The 24,914-nt window shown below is 43.6% G+C and overlaps 1 protein-coding gene across 2 annotated transcripts in view; it reads right to left on the bottom strand.

The window, feature by feature from the left end:
* Positions 1–24,914, bottom strand: part of LOC138663194 (zinc finger protein 345-like) — a 306,522-nt gene that overhangs the window by 225,200 nt on the left and 56,408 nt on the right. For both annotated transcript variants that reach the window (XM_069749349.1, XM_069749348.1), the window contains 4 exons: positions 19,467–19,617; positions 19,156–19,335; positions 18,951–19,074; positions 18,777–18,871 (listed from right to left, as the gene is read on the bottom strand). In XM_069749349.1, the coding sequence (XP_069605450.1) occupies positions 18,777–18,871; positions 18,951–19,074; positions 19,156–19,335; positions 19,467–19,544 (477 nt within the window). In that variant the 5' untranslated portion in view covers positions 19,545–19,617. The remainder of the gene's footprint in view (positions 1–18,776; positions 18,872–18,950; positions 19,075–19,155; positions 19,336–19,466; positions 19,618–24,914) is intronic.

Below are 24,914 nucleotides of genomic sequence, written 5' to 3'. Positions count from 1 at the left end.
ATGGTAGGCGAGAGTCTGATGTGTTGTGGTAGAGGGTTCCAGAGTAGGGGTGATACGCGAGAGAAATCTTGTATGCGATTGTGGGAAGAGGAGATAAGAGGGGAGTAGAGAAGGAGATCTTGTGAGGATCGGAGGTTGCGTGTAGGTAAGTACCAGGAGACGAGGTCACAGATGTATGGAGGAGACAGGTTGTGGATGGCTTTGTACGTCATGGTTAGGGTTTTGTACTGGAGTCTCTGTGCAATGGGAAGCCAGTAAAGGGATTGACAGAGGGGAGAAGCTGAGGAATAGCGGGGGGACAGGTGCATTAGTCGGGCAGCAGACTTTAGAATAGATTGGAGGGGTGCAAGAGTGTTAGAGGGGAGGCCACAGAGAAGGAGGTTGCAGTAGTCAAGGCGAAAGATGATGAGGGCATGGACTAGGGTTTTTGCAGATTCTTGTCCAGATAAGGTATTAAAATATTAAAATTACATTTACAATGAATGTTTTATTTCACCATTGACAGCAATGAGAAAATGGAAAAAGGCAGCAAAGAGGCTACGTGTAAACACAAACTAAAGGGTGAGGGCATGGGCAGACATACCGCCGGTTCAACCGGTGCAGCTGCACCGGGGCCCGGAGGCTCTGGGGGGCCCCTGCAGAGCGGCTAATATAGAGGGCAATCTGGCCAGTCTATCCGGCTCCGGGGGCCCCCTGGCCAGCTTGCCCTCATGTGCGGCAGGCATGGAGCAATCCCTGCAGCTCCGCTGCCTGCAAGAGAAAATGGCAACGGATCTGCAGGGAATAGATGTTTCCTGCTTCCTTTCTCACACAGACAGCAGCGGCTCAGCTGAATGACATAATTCCGCGCTGCGGCTGTGCGAGACAGGAAGCTGCCGGCGTGCAGCTTCAGGATAGGATCCGTGCGCAGAGGTGAGACATCTCCTCCTGTCTTCTTCACGGCTGCTCCTTCTCCCGCCTCGTCCTGTCTGGCACTTTCACCCTGCACACACTTCCAGCCTGTGCAGAACGGCGTCTGCACACTCATGCCTGGAAGGAAGCTGCAGCTGTGTGCAGGACCTCAATCACCCCCTGAACAGGAGGTAAAGAAGGGTCTGAATGTGACAGATTGTTTGCAGAGTAAAGAGGGGAGGCAGGGGCTGCAGTCAGAGACTAGAAGCAGTGATTTACTGACTGTGACCCCCGGAGCTTTGTGTTCTCTGGTCAGTGCAGGATTTTCATCCACACACAGCAGGGACCAGAGAGCTCAGAACTTGGGAACACAGTCACTATATCACTGGGTCTATTCTCTGACGGGACTCCAGTCATCACTGCAATATCAGATCCAGGCTGGGACTGACCCCTGAGCCCATCCCCCAGTGAAGACTTTATTCACATATACTGTATCTGTTGCATTAAACACACAGGTACAATACATAGACACATATAAGGGTATGTTTCCACTGTCAGTAAACTCTGCGGATTGGACGCTGTGTGCATCCGCAGCATCCAGTCCACAGCGTCATGATGTTACAGCATAGTACATGTGATTTCAAGGAATCCAATGTCCACTATGTATGCAGCGGCACCCGCAGCTTCCCTGCAGAGACGGACATGCGGCACATCTTTCTAGACCGTAGCATGTCTATTTATCTTGCGGAGACGCTCAGTCTCCGCAAGATAAATATCACAGTCCAATGTATAGGATGCGGTGATTCCGCATGTGTTCAATGAACACATGCGGAAGCATCACTCGTGCAAAAGCCGGCAGCGCTTTGGACCGAGCAGACATGTGCTGCATCCAAAGCGCTGCCGATTCCTCTACCGTATATATATATATTTTTATGATTTTTAGTTTTTTTCACGGATTTTTGTGTATATATTTTTTTACCAAACACTTTAATTTTTACATGCAGTCTTCTTTTTAATACTTTGACAGTTAAATTGGTTCATATTAATATTTTCTGTAAAAATTGCTCTTTTTGCTATATATTAAATTTGGATACTGCATATAACATTGGTAGGGATCTATATTGCTCTGGGTATTGCTATTATATTGTATATTATATTATTATTATATTATTGTCCTGTGGTGCGTACTGGTAGTTGATTTTATATGTTGTTGTAATGTTGCTATTTTTGAAGTATATAATAAAAAATTATTTTAATGATTAAGATCCTGGTGTGGTGTTAATCTCTGGTAGGTCTATGGTCACGGGGTAGGAGTGTTTTCTTTTCTTTTTTTTTTCCTTCCTGACGAAGGAATTCTTCCGAAACGCGCGTCGGGGTGCGTTTTCCACAGGACTCAGCAACCCAAGGTATACATTGGCAATATATTTTCAGATCCCCTTTTGCATTTGTTATAAGTATATAAGTACCTCATTGTAACCCTGGTAGCACAGCGGTCTATTGTATCCCGTGTATCCCCCGCAGCTGAGCACTATATATAGCAGAACCTTTTGTGGCACATACAGATTCTTTATACACTTAGCACATAGCACTCTCTGTGCGCGCCTCTTTGTATCCCTGATAGCACGGTGCTTTACTGTATCCCGTGCATCCCTCGTAGCTGAGTGGATTATCTTTTTTAGCACTAGATTTAGTAATACTTCTGTGGCACATTTATAGACCTTTTATATGCATAGCACATAGCACCTTTAGTGGGCGCTTTATTGTATCCCAGATATCACAGAGCTCTATTGCATTCACTGCATCACCTACAGCTGAGTAATTACCTGTCTTTTGTGGCAAAGATATATAGTCTTCATATGCACAGCACATAGCACCTTTCATGTGATTTTTACTCATTCAGTGAGGAAGCAATATTTGGTAATAGTAATCAGCTGGGTCTTGCATACTCCTGCATGTGGCATTTCTTCTTTGGTTTACAGCACTTTAGCACATTTATTAGTTTTATTTTTTTATATATACACTAGTATGTGGCAGAATATGTATTGACCGTCTTATGGGCACATTTTTCTTATATATATATCATATATTTATATATATATATTTTTATGATTTTTAGTTTTTTTCACGGATTTTTGTGTATATATTTTTTTACCAAACACTTTAATTTTTACATGCAGTCTTCTTTTTAATACTTTGACAGTTAAATTGGTTCATATTAATATTTTCTGTAAAAATTGCTCTTTTTGCTATATATTAAATTTGGATACTGCATATAACATTGGTAGGGATCTATATTGCTCTGGGTATTGCTGCTATTATATTGTATATTATATTATTATTATATTATTGTCCTGTGGTGCGTACTGGTAGTTGATTTTATATGTTGTTGTAATGTTGCTATTTTTGAAGTGTATAATAAAAATTTATTTTAATGATTAAGATCCTGGTGTGGTGTTAATCTCTGGTAGGTCTATGGTCACGGGGTAGGAGTGTTTTCTTTACTCCGTGGAACCATACCCTTATACATTAATGTATACTATGTCACATATGCAGTAGACACAGGTGTTTATTATACATGGGCATATTCTACAGTATATATATATATATATATATATATATATATATATATATATATATATATATATAATGTAGCTTTGTCGCCTTTAAAGAAGGGGGGGCCCAGACACATTTCCTGCACAGGGGCCCCAAGCTGTCTGTGTCCGCCCCTGGATGAGGGAAACTTATTTTTTCTCTTTTTTAAATACCTTATATACAAGAACGAATGTTTTTACTTGTAAAACACATTTTATTTTCGTAATGCAAATGCTGAACCAGCAAATCATAATGCGCTAGTCACAATTTGCCTGAAGCCAAAGCAGCAGGCAATCCGACAGGTGTGGTGTGTAAAACTGCCTTAAAACTGATAAATAAATGAACAGTAAAAGATTGCTGCGCTGAGAGGCACTTACAGGTGCACGTGTGGTCCTATAAAGGGTGGTCGGACTTGCGTGGTAGTTTCCTGCCTAATGTCCACTTGTATCAGAAGCATGAGCATCCTCCCAAAGCTGCAACACCCCGTGAAAACACTGGTGCTCACAGCGGTTAGTCTCAGCCAATGGCGCCGCTGTAGGAGTAGCGTGGTGAGCGGGGGAGCGTGACTGAAAGGTGACGTCACCTGTCCGTTAATGACGGACTTGTGTAGGGGCCAATCTCCCTGTACATTTTATTTTCGGTTTTGGATGCTTTGTTGTCACTCCTTAAAAGTGGCGTAATACTCCCGACAACATTGATCCCAAAAGTGACCTGAGAGTCACAGATGCATCCAGCCATCTTCCCCATGCTGTTCTCATTCCAATTTAGCGCAGTTTTCATCCATTTCAGCAATTTTCCTACCCCCTCAGTCCTCCTGGAAAAGTCTGCTGAGCATGCGACCTGTTGACTCAATTATCGAGCACTCAAGTATTTCAGTGCTCGCTCATCACTAATAATGACTGCTATCTGTGTGGGATTTTTGATGTTTAAAAGGGTTGTCAACTTTATTCCTCATGATTGGTATATTTAACCCCTTAAGAACCAAGGTTATTTCCATTTTTTAGTTTCCATTTTTTGCTCCCCTTCTTCACACAGCCATAGCTTTTTCATTTTTCCGTCAATATGGCCATGTGAGGACTTGTTTTTTGCAGGACAAGTTGTACTTTTGAAAGGCACGATTGATTTTACCATACCATGTAAGGGAAAATGGGAAAAAAAATCCAAATGCGGTGAAATTGCAAGAAAAGTGCAATCCCACAACAGTTTTTTATTTTTTACCATGTTCACTAAATGCTACATTATGCTGACATTATGATTCTCCAGGTCATTACAAGCTCACAGACACTAAACTTTTTTATTTAAGTGGTAAAAAAAATTCCAAAGATTGTAAAAAAAAAAAAAAATTGCCATTTTCCGAGACCCATAGCGTCTCCATTTTTCGGGACCTGGGGCTGGATGAGTGCTTATTTGTTGCATACCGGTCTGACATTTTTATTGTTACCATTTTGGTGTATTTTTGCATTTTATTGCAATGTTGCAGTGACCAAAAAAACATAAATCTGGCGTTTCCATTTTTTTTTCTCGCTACACCCTTTACTGATTGGAGAAATTCTTTTTATATATTGTTAGAGCAGGCGATTCTGAATGCGGTGATCCCAAATATGTGTATATTTGTTTGTTTTTTTTTTAATTATTTATTTTTCTTGAATGGGGCAAGAGGGGGTGATTTGAACTTTTATATTTTTTAGATTTTTAAAAACATTTTTTTTTTTTACTATCTACTTGCTTCAATAGTCCCCATGGGAGACTAGAAGCTGCACTTGTCTGATTGCTTCTGCTACAGAGAGCAGATATGCTCACTTGCCATGAGCGCCGACCGCTGGGCAATGCTCATAGCTATACGGCTATGACAACCACAGGAGTCTCATGCCAACCCATTGGCGACCCACGGTGATGTGGGAGCACTCTATCCTTCATTGGACATTAAGGGGTTAAAATAAAAAAATGAATATAGTCACCTCCCTTGCTGGATTGGTTTCTCCCCTGTGTGGATTCTATGATGTTTAACCCCTTTACCCCCAAGGGTGGTTTGCACGTTAATGACCGGGCCAATTTTTACAAGTCTGACCATTGTCCATTTATGAGGTTATTACTCTGGAATGCTCCAACGGATCCCGGTGATTCTGACACTGGTTTCTCATGACATATTGTACTTCATGATAGTGGTAAAATTTCTTTGATATTACCTGCGTTTATTTGTGGAAAAAAAACGGAAATTTGCGAAAATTTTGAAAATTTTGCAGTTTTCCAACTTTGAATTTTTATGCAATTAAATCACAGAGATAAGTCCCACAAAATACTTAATAAGTAACATTTCCCACATGTCTACTTTACATCAGCACAATTTTGGAACCAAATTTTTTTTTTTGTTAGAGAGTTAAGGGTTAAAATTTGACCAGCAATTTCTCATTTTTACAACACCATTTTATTTAGGGACCATCACATTTGAAGTCATTTTTAGGGGTCTATATGATAGAAAATAACCAAGTGTGACACCATTCTAAAAACTGCACCCCTCAAGGTGCTCAAAACCACATTCAAGAAGTTTATTAACCCTTCAGGTGTTTCACAGGAATTTTTGGAATGTTTAAATAAAAATGAACATTTAACTTTTTTTTCACAAAAAATTTACTTCAGCTCCAATTTGTCTTATTTTACCATGGGTAACAGGAGAAAATTGACCCCAAAAGTTGCTGTACAATTTGTCCTGAGTACGCTGATACCCTATATGTGGGGATAAACCACTGTTTGGGCACATGGGAGAGCTCGGAAGGGAAGGAGCGCCGTTTGACTTTTCAATGCAAAATTGACAGGAATTGAGATGGGACGCCATGTTGTGTTTGGAGAGCCACTGATGTGCCTAAACATTGAAACCCCCCACAAATGACACCATTTTGGAAAGTAGACCCCCTAATGAACTCATCTAGATGTGTTGTGTGAGCTTTGAACCCCCAAGTGTTTCACTATAGTTTATAACGCAGAGCCGTGAAAATAAAAAATTCCCACAAAAATTATATTTTAGCCCCCAGTTTTGTATTTTCCCAAGGGTAACAGGAGAAATTGGGCCCCAAAAGTTGTTGTCCAATGAGTCCTGAGTACGCTGATACCCCATATGTTGGGGTAAACCCCTGTTTGGGCGCACAGGAGAGCTCGGATGGGAAGGAGCACTGTTTTACTTTTTCAACGCAGAATTGGCTGGAATTGAGATCGGACGCCACGTCGCGTTTAGAGAGCCCCTGATGAGCCTAAACAGTGGAAACCTCCAATTATAACTGAAACCCTAATCCAAATACACCCCTAACCCTAATCTCAATGGTAACCCTAACCACACCCCTAACCCTAATCCCAACTGTAAATGTAATCCAAACTCTAACCCTAACTTTAGCCACAACCCTAGCCCTAACCCTAATGTTAAAATGGAAATAAATTTTTTAAATTTTGTAATTTTTCCCTAACTAAGGGGGGTGATGAAGGGGGGTTTGATTTACTATTTATAGCGGGTTTTTATCGGATTTTTATGACTGGCAGCCGTCACACACCAAAAGACGCTTTTTATTGCAAAAAATATTTGTTGCGTTACCACATTTTGAGAGCTATAATTTTTCCATATTTTGGTCCACAGAGTCATGTGAGGTCTTGTTTTTTGCGGGACGAGTTAACGTTTTTATTGAAAACATTTTCGGGCACGTGACATTTTTTGATCGCTTTTTATTCCGATTTTTGTGAGGCAGAATGACCAAAAAACAGCTATTCATGAATTTCTTTTGGGGGAGGCGTTTATATCGTTTAGCGTTTGGTAAAATGGATAAAGCAGTTTTATTCTTCGGGTCAGTACGATTACAGCGATACCTCATTTATATCATTTTTTTATGTTTTGCCTCTTTTATACGATAACATTTTTTTAATAGAAAAAATAATTATTTTTGCATCGCTTTATTCTGAGGACTATAACTTTTTTATTTTTTCGCTGATGATGCTGTATGGCAGCTCGTTTTTTGCGGGACAAGATGACGTTTTCAGCGGTACCATGGTTATTTATATCAGTCTTTTTGATCGCACGTTATTCCACTTTTTGTTCAGTGGTATGATAATAAAGCGTTGTTTTTTGCCTTTTATTGACAGATCGCTGATCTGACACTTTGCTTGTGCACGGTGTCAGATCAGCGATCACACAGGCACAGCATGGACGCTTACCAGCGCTTGCTCTGAGCAGGCGCTGGTAAGCCACCTCCCTGCAGGACCCGGATGCAGCCCCGTGGCCATATTGGATCCAGGCCTGCAGGGAGGAGGAGGTAAGAGACCCTCGCAGCAACGCGATCACATTGCGTTGCTCCGAGGGTCTCAGGGAAGCACGCAGGGAGCCCTCTCCCTGTGCGATGCTTCTCTATACCGCCGGAACACTGCGATCATGTTTGATTGCAGTGTGCCGGGGGTTAATGTGCCGGGGGCAATCCGTGACAGCTCCTGGCACATAGTGCTGGATGTCAGCTGCGATAAACAGCTGACACCCGGCCGCGCTCCCCCCGTGAGCGAGGCTGATCGCTCTGGACGTACTATTCCGTCCTTGGGAAGTAGGGCCCACCCCACATGGACGGAATAGTACGTCTAATGGCAGAAAGGGGTTAACAAGTTGTGAATTCTTCACAAAACGTTTTCCACATTATGAACAGGAAAAGGCTTCTGCCCTGTGTGGGTTCTCTGGTGTTTAGCAAGATCCGATTTCCGGTTAAAACATTTCTCACATTTTGAACAGGAAAAAGGCTTCACCCCTGTGTGGGTTCTCTGGTGCTTAACAAGTTCTGATTTAGCCACAAAACATTTTCCACATTCTGAACAGAAAAAAGGCTTCTCCCCTGTGTGGCGTCTCTGATGTTCGATAAGATGTTTTTTCTCTACAAAACATTTCTCACATTTTGAACAGGAAAAAGGCCTCACCCCTGTGTGGGTTCTCTGGTGTCTAACAAGTTCTGATTTAACCACAAAACATTTTCCACATTCTGAACAGAAAAAAGGCTTCTCCCCTGTGTGGCGTCTCTGATGTTCGATAAGATGTTTTTTCTCTACAAAACACTTCTCACATTCTGAACATGAAAAAGGCTTCTCCCCTGTGTGAGTTCTATGGTGGCTTTCAAGATGATGTTTGCAGTTAAAACATTTCCCACATTCTGAACATGAAAAGGACTTTCTTGCTTTATGAGCAGTTTGTTTTTTAATGCCTCTTTTGGGTCTTTGATTTTTCTCAGTAGTCGGTACTGAATCAGATGACAGATCTTTGCTGTGAAGGGATGATAGTATATCTGGAGTAATGGCATTCACTTCAATTGTATCCTGTGAGATCTCAAGATCATCTGATTTTAAAATTGAAGATGTCAGCTGTCCGTCTGATCTCCAGGTACAGTCATCTGTCAAGAATAAAACCAATTATTTTTCAATAAAATATCCTTGAACTTTATATTTTTGGACATTTCTCCTAACACTGTCTGTAAAAATGGTAAGTTGATGTATATACTCGAGTATAAGTATACAAGGATGGGGCCGTGCCTACAAGGATGGGGATGGGGCCGTGCCTACAAGGATGTGGATGGGGCCGTGCCTACAAGGATGGGAATGGGGCCGTGCCTACAAGGATGGGGATGGGGCCCTGCCTACATGGATGGGGATGGGGCCGTGCCTACAAGGATAGGGATGGGGCCGTGCCTACAAGGATAGGGATGGGGCCGTGCCTACAAGGATAGGGATGGGGCCGTGCCTACAAGGATAGGGGTGGGGCCGTGCCTACAAGGATAGGGGTGGGGCCGTGCCTACAAGGAGAGGGGTGGGGCCGTGCCTACAAGGATAGGGATGGGGCCGTGCCTACAAGGATAGGGATGGGGCCGTGCCTACAAGGATAGGGATGGGGCCGTGCCTACAAGGATAGGGATGGGGCCGTGCATACAAGGATAGGGTTGGGGCCGTGCATTCAAGGATAGGGATGAGGCCGTGCATTCAAGGATAGGGATGGGGCCGTGCATTCAAGGAAAGGGATGGAGCCGTGCATACAAGGATAGGGTTGGAGCCGTGCATACAAGGATAGGGATGGAGCTACGCATACAAGGATAGGCATGAGGAGCTACGCATACAAGGATAGGGATGGAGCTACGCATACAAGGATAGGGATGAGGAGCTACGCATACAAGGATAGGGATGAGGAGCCACTCATACAAGGATAGGGATGGAGCTACGCATACAAGGATAGGGATGAGGAGCCACGCATACAAGGATAAGGAAAAGGAGCCACGCATACAAGGATAGGGATGAGGAGCTACGCATGCATTCTCCCCTGTGTGGCGTCTCTGATGTTCGATAAGATGTTTTTTCTCTACAAAACATTTCTCACATTCTGAACATGAAAAAGGCTTCTCCCCTGTGTGAGTTCTATAGTGGCTATCAAGATGATGTTTGCAGTTAAAACATTTCCCACATTCTGAACATGAAAAGGACTTTCTTGCTTTAGGAGCAGTTTGTTTTTTAATGCCTCTTTTGAGTCTTTGATTTTTCTCAGTAGTCGGTACTGAATCAGATGACAGATCTTTGCTGTGAAGGGATGATAGTATATCTGGAGTAATGGCATTCACTTCAATTGTATCCTGTCAGATCTCAAGATCATCTGATTTTAAAATTGAAGATGTAAGCTGTCCCTCTGATCTCCAGGTACAGTCATCTGTCAAGAATAAAACCAATTATTTTTCAATAAAATATCCTTGAACTTTATATTTTTGGACATTTCTCCTAAAACTGTCTGTAAAAATGGTAAGTTGATGTATATACTCGAGTATAAGTATACAAGGATGGGGCCGTGCCTACAAGGATGGGGCCGTGCCTACAAGGATGGGGATGGGGCCGTGCCTACATGGATGGGGATGGGGCCGTGCCTACAAGGATAGGGATGGGGCCGTGCCTACAAGGATAGGGATGGGGCCGTGCCTACAAGGATAGGGATGGGGCCGTGCCTACAAGGATAGGGATGGGGCCGTGCCTACAAGGATAGGGATGGGGCCTTGCCTACAAGGATAGGGATGGGGCCGTGCATACAAGGATAGGGTTGGGGCCGTGCATTCAAGGATAGGGATGAGGCCGTGCATTCAAGGATAGGGATGGGGCCGTGCATTCAAGGAAAGGGATGGAGCCGTGCATACAAGGATAGGGTTGGAGCCGTGCATACAAGGATAAGGATGGAGCTACGCATACAAGGATAGGCATGAGGAGCTACGCATACAAGGATAGGGATGAGGAGCTACGCATACAAGGATAGGGATGAGGAGCCACTCATACAAGGATAGGAATGGAGCTACGCATACAAGGATAGGGATGAGGAGCCACGCATACAAGGATAGGGATAAGGAGCCACGCATACAAGGATAGGGATGAGGAGCCACGCATACAAGGATCGGGATGAGGGGACAATGCATACCCGGCTTATACTCGAGTCAATAAGTTTCCCAGTTTGAGGTAAAATTAGGTGACTCTGCTTATACTCGAGTATAAATGTACACATCCTCAAACAATATTTTTGAGGAAAGAACGGTAGAATGCAAAGAAATATTTCTTTAAAAAATTTTTTTTGATCTTTATTATAATCTTGCATAAAGGGATTTGTTCGACAAGAAAACAGGGAGGGAGGGAGCATAAAATCACAATAAATATTTTTGCACAGCAGATGGACTGATAATAGTATATCAAAATTTATAAATATATGCCTTGCAAAAAATGTTTGTCGAACAAATCCCTTTATGCAAGATTATATTAAAGATCAAAAAATTTTTTTAAAGAAATATTTTTTTGCATTCTACCGTTCTTTTCTCAAAAATATTGTTTGAGGATGTGTACATTTATCTTTGAATAGACGGTTTTTGCTGTATATTCTATAGGACTGTGTCTTAATTTATACTCGAGTATATACGGTTTGTAAAAATAGCTTTATTGATTTATTCTCATTTGCACAAGGAAATACTAGAAGCAATGGGATGAAACTGAAGTGGAGGAGGCACATATTGGATATTAGAAAAAAAAACTTTTGACAGTGAGGCCGGCGTCACACTAGCGAGTTTTACGGACGTATGAGCGCATAAAATACGTCCGTAAAACACGCATTACACACGGCCCAATTATTCTCTATGCCCCTGCTCCTATCTGCCGTATTTTACTGATCCGTATTATACGGCTTTCTATGGCCGTAGAAAATCGCAGCATGCTGCATTTGTCACCGTATTGCGCAAAAAATACGCCAATGAAAGTCTATGGAAGCCAGAAAAATACGGATTACACACGGACCAGCAGTGTGACTTGCGAGAAATACGCAGCGGTGTTAGAGAGAAAAGCCAGTAATTCAGTGCGGTGTACAGTAAAATCACACTGACAGCTTACAATAGAATAGGTAGAATAAATGTGTACACATAGAATAGGTATATATATACATATATATATATATATATGTATATGTATGTCAGTGAGACACATATATGAGGTCAATGACCTGTATTTACCTTCATTTGCGGTGATGCGCCCCCTGCTGGATGTCCTTCGAGCGTGGGAACTTTCCTGGAAAGCTCCCAGGCTCGAGTTCATATGAGGATATCCAGCAGGGGGCGCATCACCGCAAATGAAGGTAAATATAGGTCATTGACCTACTTTACCTTCATTCCCCGGGGTTTTGCAGCCACGAGCACCGCTGCATTAGCAGAGCTCCTGGCTGTAAAATATTTTAACCCCTTCAAGATGGATTTACATCGTGGGACGTTACAGATCTTCAGAAGGTATGTATATTGTTGGTTTATTATTTTTTCTTTGTTACAGAGAGAGGGTCTTCAGGTGGATTGAGAGAACAATAAATTATTACAACAACCTTTGTGTTTATTTCATTAAAATAATTTTTAATAATGTGTTTGTGTTTTTTTAACCCTTTACTACTATTGGATTAATAATGGATAGGTGTCATAATTGACGCCTCTCCATTATTAATCTGGCTTAATGTCACCTTACAATAGCAAGGTGGCATTAACCCTTCATTACCCCATATCCCACCGCTACACGGGAATGGGAAGAGAGTGGCAAAGTGCCAGAATAGGCGCATCTTCCAGATGTGCCTTTTCTGGAGTGTCTGGGGGCAGATGTTTTTAGCCGGGGGGGGGGGGGGGGGGGCAATAACCGTGGACCCTCTCCAGGCTATTAATATCTGCCCTTAGTCACTGGCTTTACTACTCTGGCGGAGAAAATTGTGCGGGAGCACACGCCAATTTTTTCTGCCATGTAACCCTTTAATTTAATAGAGAGCCCAAATTTTGCACAAACACACTACTAACATTAGTAGTGTGGAATATGCAAAAAAATTGGGGATATGAGATGGTTTACTGTATGTAAACCATGTCTCATATCATGTCGGGTTTAGGAAGAAGATAGCAAAAGCCGGCAATTGAATTACCAACTTTAAAGCTATCTAGCGCTGTATGAAATATAAATACAGTGTATATATATATATATATATATATATATATATGTGTCTCAACGACATATTTATATATATATATATATATATATATATATATATATATATATATATATACATATATATATATATATACACTGTATATATGTTTTAACGAACATTTGAGCCCATAAATCCATTAGATGTCGGTTTTGCAAGCCTGCGAGAAAATATCGCAGTACGGATGCCATACGGATTACATACGGAGGATGCCATGCGCAAATACGCTGCCACACCCTGCCTACGGAGGAGATACGGATCACTATTTTGGGAACATTTCTGCGTATTACGGCCGTAAAATACGGACCGTATTGTTTTACGCCCAGTGTGACGCCGGCCTGAGGGTGATCAATGAGCGGAACAGGGTACCACGAGAGGTGGCGAGTTCTTCTTCAATGGAAATGTTCAAATAGCAATATGACTTTTATAAACCAATCCATCTATATCCACTTTCACAAAGTCAAATCTTCCCGTCGCTTCTGAGCCTTTCAGTTTGCCCAAATCAAAATTAGGACCCATGTAGTTGTCATTATTATTGTGAGAAGAACCCACTTAATTTATGGTGTGTGTCTCTTGGAGCGCAATCTGGGCACTATGTGGTGAGTAATAAAATGGTATATTCACAGTTTTCACTCTCCAACATCCACTGCGTGCTAATATTTGGAAAGTGGCTGTGGAGTCAAAATAGTCACTACTATAGCTTAATTCACTGAAGGTTAATGTAGCACCCCAGGTAATCGCTTGCTACAGTGATATTGCTTTTCTTCCTTCGGGGAAGGTAATGTCATGATCAGAGGCAAGGGAGTTCTCTTCACCAGGCAAGGCACCCACATGCAACACATTCTGAATCCAGGCCAGGAGGGGGAGCTCAAGACCCGGATTCAGGGGAGCGTCCCCCAGCTATATGTATCCTGACCTGGAGGAGGAGTTAGGTTAGTTGGAGAGGAACAATGAAGTGGACTGACATCTAGGAGAGCCGCAGAGCAGGAGAGAGGTCTGACAGCCACGAGGGAGCTGCAACCTCTGGGAAAGGAGAAAGAACCTGGAGGGTTGGATGTGGAGTACCTAGAGAGGAAAGGAGCAAATGAGAGGAACAGGGCTCAGAGGTGAACTGTGACCGAGCACCCTCTAAGCCGAAGCGCTGGAACCAGGTACCGGGAGCCCGAGGCTTTTGTGGAACTCTACCGGAGGGCCAGAAACTGTATGTAATTGGCCCACACCTCGCCTGAGACGCAGCAGCACGTAAGGAGCCCGGGGCGTGATAGAGTCCCTGTAAAACGGCTCGAGCTGCCCGTTGTGCAGGTAACTGTCCCAGGACTGGGGGAAACTGGAGTACACTGTAGGAAACTTCAGGCAGCAGGGAATTCATCTTCAAGAGGCGCTAGAGGAAAGGCTCACGGAGCTCACACGGAGAAGGGGACCCTTCATTGCCTCTGAACTGGCCGGGCCATATCACCACCCATGCCTGGTGCCCTGGACTGTGGCCAGCCAACTGCAGTAAACCAGGTAAAGACTTACAACTTGTGTCCTATCTTTATTCACTGGCACATACCATTCACGCCTTACGTCTTAGGACCCTGCTTCACCTGTGGGAAGTGTAACATCAGTGCTGCCACAACATCCCCCAGAAGACTCCTTTAATGCAGCATCGGTCCCAATATTGACCGAACTCCACAGGTGGCGTCATGACAGACTTTAAACACTTTTCCCTTAAAAGATCGTTCCCCTTTAACGTTGAGGCCCAGGGCCACGGACTGGGTCGCAGCCACCGTGACATTTCCCCTCGAGACCGGACCTGGTACCGAGCACCCCATTGCCCTGGGGGCGACTTATTACCATTTCCATAATGGAGTCACTTTATGAGGTTTTAAACTGCTCTGGTTTTCTGCATTTTGTCATATTAAGGCTTGTGAAAATGGTGTGTACCATCTCGCCTAGGATCTGCACCTGCCACCCCTACTTCTGTCACCAGGCATGGCCTCATTCATTGTGCAGGCAGCACTGGGGATGGAGGCGATATCGGAACCAGAAGCTCTCGATGGTGCAGGCTCTGCTCAGCCACTTAGATTAGGGTTGCTGTGAACTGTAGTGCCATCCAGTCAGGCATTATAGGTGTGTGTGCTATCCATCTGGAGTAATCTGCTTCCTGCATTCGCCAATTGGAAAGCACCCCACCCTACTGAAGCTCAAAGCAAATTGCAGGAAGATGCCAGATACAGCCTTCTTCTCCTCTGGTTCAGTCCTCTGTGCTCAGCTGCTGTGACCCCTTAGTGACTAATCTTGCTTCTTATGATTTTGTATTTTCTCTGCCCTCGTGGATCTGACCCAACTACTTGACTATTCGTCATCCCACCTCACTCCACAGAACAGCAGGTTTCACCATGGCCCAAGCCTAGGGATCTCTGTGTAAGAACAGATCCATGTAAAGAATGTTGAGCAAGGCAATCCTTGGGATCTGCAAAGCTGAGCAGATAGTGCCAAGCCTGATTGTGGGAGCCATATTTTGAGCTGCCAGGTAACCAATACATTGTGTCTGGAATCTATTCCAACAAGATATGCATTCAAATAGCTAAATGGTGATCCTTCCCTTCTTAACCCTGCCATGTGCCCAGACAGTAGTGTACAACCATATACAGGGTATTGTTGGATTCAAGAGACGTTGGAAAATAATTTGTGAGATCCATTTGTTTCCTATTAAACTTTGTGAAGAATTCCAAAGTTATCACCACAAAAAGCGACATGTCAGATGTGAAAAATGGGAGTATGTTGGGCAGTAACTACTGTAGTCAAAAACTGTGACTATGGACAAAAACAAATCTATCAAAATGTTCAAACTCAGCAGTCTCCATCAGTAAAATATGAGTAGTGGTATAAACTCTCTGGAGTAATTAGAGTATGGGGCTCGGTGGCTCTTGGCAATCTAAACTATCGTAAGTGCCAATATTTTCTATCAGATGAGTTTCAATAAACAATATTAGACATTTAAAAAGTAATTTTTATAATACTGCAGAGCTGGGGCATCTTCAGTTTAGATCTTGCACATTTGGAAGAGGTAATTACCCATACCCATAGGGGTGGAGCCGCATATTCATCACTGTAATGAGCGGTACCACGTGACCGCTGATACAGGAGAAGCTGCGGCGAGGAGAGGAAGCAGCGAGGGAGCCAGGTAAGTATTTAATTAACAGCGGGGGGACGCACAGGGGGTGTGAGGGGGTTGGGGACAGGGATCTTTTTTTTGAAACAAAAAAAAAAAAAAAAAAAGATTTTTCATATCTTCTCTCCAGCGAACACTGCTGGAGAGAAGAAATGAATGGCGGCTTCAGCACCAGATGCAGGGGACAGCGCTTAACTGTAGCGCTGTCTCCTGCACGGTGCATGTGGTACCCAGTCGGCACACGGATGCCGCACGTGTGCCACGTGAGCACACGGACACGGATAATTCCGGTACAGATTTTTCCGGTACCGGAATTATCTGGACGTGTGGGACAGGCCTAACTGAGGCAGGCTGATCCTACCACAATCAAACTATCAACCAGAATGAACATTTAAAAATAAAAAACATAGAATAAAAAATATGTTACATCTCCCCTAATAAAGTATGTACGAGGGGAGAACTCCAACACTAAACTGAAGTTGCACTCATTAATGGTGGACAATTGGAGATACTATAAGTCCTGACAAGAAGAGTAGAGAAAGTATTAGCGCCCCCATTTCAGGAGAGATTGTGCAGTAATCTGAATTCCTCAGGATCGAAAACATAATGTCATTTATGGCGTGGAGTGAATCTATGAAACCAGAGCTCGAGCCAACACATCTCCTGTAGGCGGGAATAAATGTATTTTACAGCCATGAACCACGCACAGCTTAGAGATAGATCATGGCACAGGTGTAATGTTTTTTATGTAGTTCATCACAAGCCTCCTTGAAATTAGTCAGTTTTTAATACAAATTGAAAAGTCAGGAAAAAGGGAAACTGTTATTGTACAGAAATTCACACTTGGCCTCACTGCACATTTAATGTTGTCGATCATAAAAGCCAAGTTTGGTCAGAAAGACTGGACCTGGTCTTGTAGGGACCATATGATCACATTCAGCAGCACAGAAGGGGGAGAAGGTAGATTAATCCAATAAGATATCAGGGATCTAGGAAGCCAACAGCATCATTACCCTCCGCTTTCTCTTACAGGCCCATCATAATATCTTGTCAGCACATTCTACGTACGTTGTTATTTGGCATGGAAGTCTACAGACCTGGGCAGGTAACGGTCAGCGTGTTCTAATCCAAATGGGTAGGTGGATCCAGTGTAAGAAGGTGGCGGGACCCTCGTGGGCCTTCTCTCTCCTGGACTCTGTTCACACGTTCACATGAGGCACCTCACTGTGTATTACTGTTTATATATTTTAAGGTGATGTAATGTTTACATACCATAATGTGAATGTACTCAATGGGTACGGTTTATAGGATTGGGGCTAGAATAGGATATAGGATAGGCTAGAACTGTAGTGGGGCTAGAATAGTGGGGGGGCACAGTAGTGATAGATGATAACATAGAATAGAGCAGGAGGTAGGCAGCACAGGGGTTAACTAAAGGGGAGGTACAGCAAGGAGCAGGGAAGTATAATCAGGATAATTCCTGATTAGAGACAGACATTCCGGCAGCCTTGCCCAGGGCAGGGTGCATACCGTGTATGAGACAGCTACAGGCTGGGGGGTAAAGCTGCAGATGGCAATAAGGGGCCCCAGGCTGGAGAATAATACAGTCGGGCATCAGCTCAATAGGATCATCCTCAGGGCGGTTCTGGGATCTACGACTGGGGCGGAAGTCAGTAAGATGGAACTCCCGGCACCTTTGCAAGATGGAATCGGACAAGGGGCTGACAGGGAGCTGGTGATGCAGGAAGTACGGAAGGGACACAGATTGTCCACAGAGATGGCATGGATTCCCGGGAGAGGAGAGGTTATAGAGGAAATGGAGTCTGCTCAGAAGGAAGGGAAAGTGCAAGATATGATGCTTTGTGTGAAATGTGCTGCAAAAGTGATGGGTGCCCATGTTATTAGTAAAGTTGAACTGTTTGAAAAGAACTGTGACGCTGCAGTGTTTTATGGAACCTGGAATCCTGAAGCTGGAGTGAAAGAGACCGAGGGAACTGAAATGAGTACTCTGCTGCACACATCACACACACACACACACAACAGAAAAGACTCTGTATTTCATCTGTGGGACGCCAGGGTGTGGAAACACTACAGCTCGTTGCCACGACTACCACCCTGGCCGCTTTACACCTGCAGGTTGTAAGCGCTATACAAAAGGGTTTTCACAAAGCCATTTAAATATTTCTGGATGGAGGAGAATGTTATGCTCTACCGGCAAAATGGGGATCACAATTGTGCCACGTCCGAACCACACCATTGATAAAGCAGCCACAGCCGGTGAGTGAAAAGAATCTGTGACTTCTCTGCATTTAGTGGTCACTACTCACTTCGGTAGCCATATGTAGGAATCTCCTCTTTACACAGCTCATCACCCCTCACATATGTCTCTGTAGTATTAATATGGATCAGATCTTCACCCTGAAATAAATAATGTAAAAGTCACAGACAGATGGAGAAGTCACATCTATGATCAGCTCTAATCCTGCCATCTCCACCGTTCTCGTGACACCAGTATGAAACATGTAATACTGGTGGATAAAACAAGACTGAGCACAAGACCTTCACCACCGTCTACACATCATAGGGGAGATCTCATGACACCTTCTCTCCATCTACCTGATGATCCTGAGGAACATTGGGAGCTTCTTGTTTACACTCCTGTGGAAGAAGAGGACGGGGACATCTCTCTGGTGTCCACTTACAGGATAGATCTGGAGGAAACACATACAGGGACTGAATTCATGCTTTACATACAGATAATTATAGGCCATGTGTATTTAATCCTATTACCTGGTGATGTGAGGGGCTGGGGAACCTCCATCATGACGTCATTGTACAGATCTTTGTGTTCTTCTAAATACTTCAACTCCTCCACGGAGAAATAGACAGCGACATCCTGACACCTTATAGGAACCTGACACATACAATGATACCGTCATCCCCGATCCCTTCATAGCGTTACTGTATAATGTCCTAGCATTCCCAGCAGTGTCACCTCTCCAGTCAGCAGCACAATCATCTTGTAGGTGAGTTCTAGGATCTTTTGGTCATTGATGTCCTCATGTATCAGGGGGTGAGGTGGAGGCCCCGTGATTGGGTTCAGGGGTCTTCCCCATCCCTCAGACACAGGGGCCTGACAGCGCTCACTAGAGGTCGTTTTCACTAGTATGTAATCCTGGTTATGGAGAGACACATTAATAAATGTCACTACAGACATTTCCAGATTCCTCACCTCTTGAGTTCTGTCCAACAGTTTTATTGCCATAAATAAGAATGATGTAATGTGACGCCATCAAAATCTCTCACCTCTCCAGTAAGACGGAAGAGGATCTCTAGGGTGAGGTGTAATATCCTCTCGGCCATCTTGTCCCTCTTCATATCCATTCTTGATGGGTAGTTAAGAAAAATTCTCTTAATATAGAAGATGTCTACTGAAAGTATCGGATATTGTAGGGACCTGAATAGGAAGACGATGAGACGATGAATCATTACAAAGAATTCTGTGAAATAATAAAATTACTGAAGATAACAAGGGAAACATTTTAGAAGACAGAACGTGTAGATGTTGTATTCTCTAGTCTAGTATGGACTGGAACATAAGCTGAATTACTGAGTAAGACATCTCCTCCATGCAACCAATCACTGGCTATGTTACTCACTGCTTCGGCAATTAATTTGCTGTAGGAATCACAAGTTTGTTGGGACAGACCCGAAAATACAGAGTCTGGCAGGGACCCAAGCAGCAATTACCGTATTTTTCAGACTACAAGATGCACTTTTTCCCCAAAAATATTTTTGGTGGAAAATGGGGGTGCGCCTTCTAGTCGGAATATACTTACAATTAGTGTGACGAGAGCAGGAGTCGGGTGATTCTATGGTGGTCCCACACTGCAGGGCGATCACACTCCCTTCCTAGGCTGGTGCGGCAGTATTCGGCGGTGTGCAGTGGTGCGGGTCTCCGCCAACATTTTTGGAAAGCCCGGAGCACCGCACATCCACACTGCTGCCATGTGGTGTCTCCTGGTAAAATGGCCTCTGGGAAAATGGCTGCCAGGTCGGCATATGCACACATTGAGATCTCGGGAGATGAGATCTCAATTTGCTGCAGCATTTTCCCAGAGGCCATTTTACTGGAGGCCACCGCATCGCACCAGTGGGGATGTGCGGGGCTCGAGGGCTTTCACAAAATGACAGCGTAGCTCCCACAACCCTGAGCACTGATCAACTTGCTGAACCAGCCTGGGATGGGATTTCCCAGAGGCCAATGCTTCACAGCAATGGATGTGCGGGTGCTCCGGGCTTTCAGAAAATGTGGGAGGAGCCACCGCACCACGAGAACCACAGAAGCTGCTGCACCAGTCTACGATAGGAGTCATATCATTGCCGGAGCACCGAACACCCCCTGTGACCACCCTCCACCAGCGCTACCGATTTCCCACGGTAAGCTGAATTCGGACTCTATGATGGACCACCATTTGACACATTTTTTTTCCCCATTTTCCTTCTGAAAATTTGGGGTGCGTCTTATGGTCCGGTGCGTCATATTTTTTGGACTATATGTTTATATTTTTATTATTTTACAGCATTGTTTTTTTCTCTGACATCTACTAATAGAACCTATAAAGTTTAGGCCACAGACAATAAATAGTTTGTTCCTCGGAGTCGGCAGCTGAATACGTTCCTCATAGACTCATCTTCCTTAACGCTAATTCTAATCTCATTTACAGTCACTGGAATCGGCATTAGCAATACTGCAGGAGATATTCATTACACGTGACAGGAGAAATAACTACTTCATGATGAGGACGACATCTTCATCTTCTACTACGGCTCTAGAAACATTTGTCCAGAGTCCATCACTGACTCCATCAACACCAGCCGTCTATATGAATGTTTCCAGTCTTCCCCGCACTGTAATCTTCTATCACGTCAGATCTCATGTCTGATTCACACACAGAAGTTTGAGGCTTTTATAAAAGCTTTTTTGTGTTCAAAAACACCACGGTCAGAAATTACCATGTTTTGTGGACTATAAGACACACCGGACCATAAGACGCACCGAGGTTTTACATTTTATATACACAGCTCTTGCAAAAATTAAGAGACCACTGCAAAATTTTCAGTTTCTCTGATTTTTCTCTTTATATGTATATTTTTTGAGTAAAATGTACCGTATTTTCTGGTGTATAAGATGACTGGGCGTATAAGATGGCCCCCAACTTTTCCATATAACATATGGAATTTAGGATATGCCCGCCGTATAAGACGGGGGCCATCTTATACGCCCAGTCATCTTATACGGCGTGTGGTTCCCAGGGTCTGGAGGAGAGGAGACTCTCCTTCAGGCCCGGGATCCATATTCATATAAAAAATAAAGAATAAAAATAAAAACATGGATATACTCACCCTCGGACGGCCCCTGACTCACAGCGTTGCTAGCATCTGCCTCCATTCCTGAGAATGCAGAGAGGGAAAGACCTTCGATGACGTCGCGGTCACATGAGCGGTCAGGTGACCGGTCACCTGACCGCGACGTCATCGAAGGTCGTTCACTCTCTGCATTCTCAGGAATGAAGGGAGACGCTAGCAGCGCTGTGAGCCAGGGGCCGTCCGAGGGTGAGTATATCCATGTTTTTATTTTTATTCTTTATTTTTTACATGAATATGGATCCCAGGCCTGAAGGAGAGTCTCCTCTCCTCCAGACCCTGGGAACCACATGCCGACATCCAGGATCGCTCCCTGCACACGCCGTACCCGGCGTATAAGACAACCCCCGACTTTTGGGACAATTTTTAGGGGTCAAAAAGTCGTCTTATACGCCGGAAAATACGGTACATTGTTGTTTTATTTTATAAAGTACTGACAACATGTCTCCAAAATTTAAAGCTAAAAAATTTGTATTTATGTTCAGCAAATGAGAAACTGACAAAATAAGAAAAAAGGAACAGTGCTTTCAGACCTCAAGTAATGCAAAGAAAACAAGTTCTCAATCATGTAGAAACAACAATACTCATGTTTTAACTCAGGAAGAGTTCAGAAATGAATATTTGGTGGAATAACCATGATTTTTAATCACAGCTTTCCCACTGCTTTTGGGTGACCTTATACCACTCCTGGAACAAAAATGTAAGCAGTTCTTCTTTGTTTGATGGCTTGTGACTATCCATCTTCCTCTTGATTACATTACAGAGGTTTTCAATGGGGCTCAGGTCTGGGGATTGGGCTGGCCATGACAGGGTTTTGATGTGGTGGTCCTTCATTCACACATTGATTGACCTAGCTGTGTGGCATAGGGCAATGTCCTGCTGGAAAAACCAGTCCTCAGAGCTGGGGAACATTGCCAGAGCAGAAGGAAGCAAGTGGTTTTCAAGGATAACCTTGTATGTGGCTTGATTCATACTTCCTTTGCAAACATTAACCTGCCCAATTCCAGCCTTGCTGAAGCATCCCCAGATCATCACCGATTCTTCACCAAAGGTCACAGTGGGTGCAAGATGCTGTGGCTTGTACGCCTCTCCAGGTCTCCGTCTAACCATTAGACGACCAGGTGTTGGGCAAAGCTGAAAATGAGACGCATCAGAGAAGATTACCTTACTCCAGTCCTCTATGGTCCAATCCTTAGGTTTTTGGCAAACTTCAGCCTGGCTCTCCTTTGTTTCTCATTGATGAAAGGCTTTTTTCTAGCTTTACAAGACTTGAGGCCTGCCTCTAGGAGCCTGTTATGAACTGTTCTTGCCGTGCACTTCACCCCAGCTGCCATTTGCCATTCCTTTTGTAGGTCACTTGATGTCATCCTGGGGTTGCTGAGTAACATTTGAATAAGATGATGGTCATCCCGGTCAGTGGAGAGTCGCTTTTGCCCTCAGCCGGTCTGTAGCTTTGTTGTCACCAATATCTGCTGCTTGACCTTGTTGTAATGGACTACAGTCCTTCTACTAGTAAAGCCATAATTGAGCCCATCTTTTCCTCACTCAAGACTTTTCTTTTCAACTCCATTGACATTGTTAAAAATTATTTTTTCATTCAAATTAATTTAGGGCTATTCCTAGCACTTGTTTGGTCATCCAGCTTGTCCTATTGCAAGAGGATTGTGAAGACCACAACAGTGTTTTTTCTACTTTCCCTTGTTAAATAAGATTTGGTTCAGGTGATCATCTAATAAGAAGCACATTAAGTAGAATGAGGTGTACTTTGGTTGGAATTGAACTGACCCTGGAATGGCTGTCAGACATGTAGAGATGGTGATTTTTAGAAAACTGTGTAGTGGGGTCTCTTAATTTTTGCCAGATCTGTATATGTTCCAATCCTGATATAAGTGGCTCCATTCAGGTATATATAACATCTATCATGGTATGTATGTCCTCATTCAGTTATACATGGCCACCAATCCAGGTACACGTCCCCTCTATTGAGTATACATGGCCCCTTATCCTAAAATATATGGCCCCCACCCTCATCCTGGTTTACATGGTTAACCATCCTGGTATATATGGCTGGCCCCCATCCCGGTATACATGGCCCCCCTTCCTGGCATACATGGCACCCCATCCTGGTTTACATGGCCTCCATCCCCACCCTAGTATACATGGCCCCCATCTCCATCATAGTATACATGGCCCCTATCCCCAACCTGATATACATGGCCACTATCCTCATTTTGGTAAACATGGCTCCCATCATTATCATGGTATAGATGCCACCCAATCCTGGTAAACATGGCCCCATCACGCTGCTTACATAAAAAAATAAACAGTTTTGCTCACCTTCCCTCTGCTCAGCGCCATGTTTAATTCCATCAGCTGATTTCAGAGTGTAAGCAGCGCACAACGTGTAAGTAGCCTCCACACGCCGAGGTCAGCTGCCAGAATGTTCAATTCTCCCCACGCCCATATTCCTGGGTGTGGTGAGCAGTGAATATTCATTTTCTTTACTAGTGGTTGGGCGATCATGTGTGCCCAGTATTAAAGAGAATGAATATTCACTGCTCCACAGGCCCAGTGAGAGGGACTATGGGTGAGAGGGACTATGGGCGTGGGGAGCAGTGAATATTCATGTTCTTTAACAGCGGGCAGACGTGTAAGATGCAGCTCCTGGCTCCTGCCTCCTGTAACCTGCTCCTCCGTCTCTGTCACTTCCCCCCTGCCTAGAGCCACTATAAGGTACATCTGGACTATAAGACGCACCCTTTTCTCAAAAATTTTGGAGGCAAAAAAATGCATCTTATTGTCCAAAAAAATTGTACTTGACACCAAAGTCAACATATACAGTGTTTTATGGGGTTTATTTTTGGCCTTAGGCTTTCCTACATTACAAGAAAAACACCAGAAAAAAAAGCAAATATTAAAATGTTTAAAAAAAAGAAAATAGACACCAACAATTCTTGGAAGAAGAAAAAAAACAAAAAAGCAGAAGACACATTCTATTATTTTTTAACATGTTAAACTTTTTTTAAATTTACTCTTTTGGGCCCCAGAACATAGATGTACACCTCAAGGACAGCACAGGTGCTGCTGCAACAAAAACCCTGGCAGTTTAACCACTTGCTCTTGTCAAAAGCAAACATGGCATCTCAGAAGGTGTGACAGAGTTCGGCTGAATGCCCTCCACCCCCAAGTACTCGATAGTATGGGGCGGCCTAGATACTACGATACTTACATGCCTAATAATGGTCAAACAACAGAATCTCAAATACAGATACCATCACAATAATTCGGGATTAAAGCAACCAGTATACATATGGGTACAACCCTGCA

This window comes from Ranitomeya imitator, chromosome 2 (assembly GCF_032444005.1).
Source record: "Ranitomeya imitator isolate aRanImi1 chromosome 2, aRanImi1.pri, whole genome shotgun sequence".
Classification (NCBI taxonomy): domain Eukaryota; kingdom Metazoa; phylum Chordata; class Amphibia; order Anura; family Dendrobatidae; genus Ranitomeya; species Ranitomeya imitator.
This window is presented reverse-complemented; position numbering and strand designations above follow the sequence as displayed.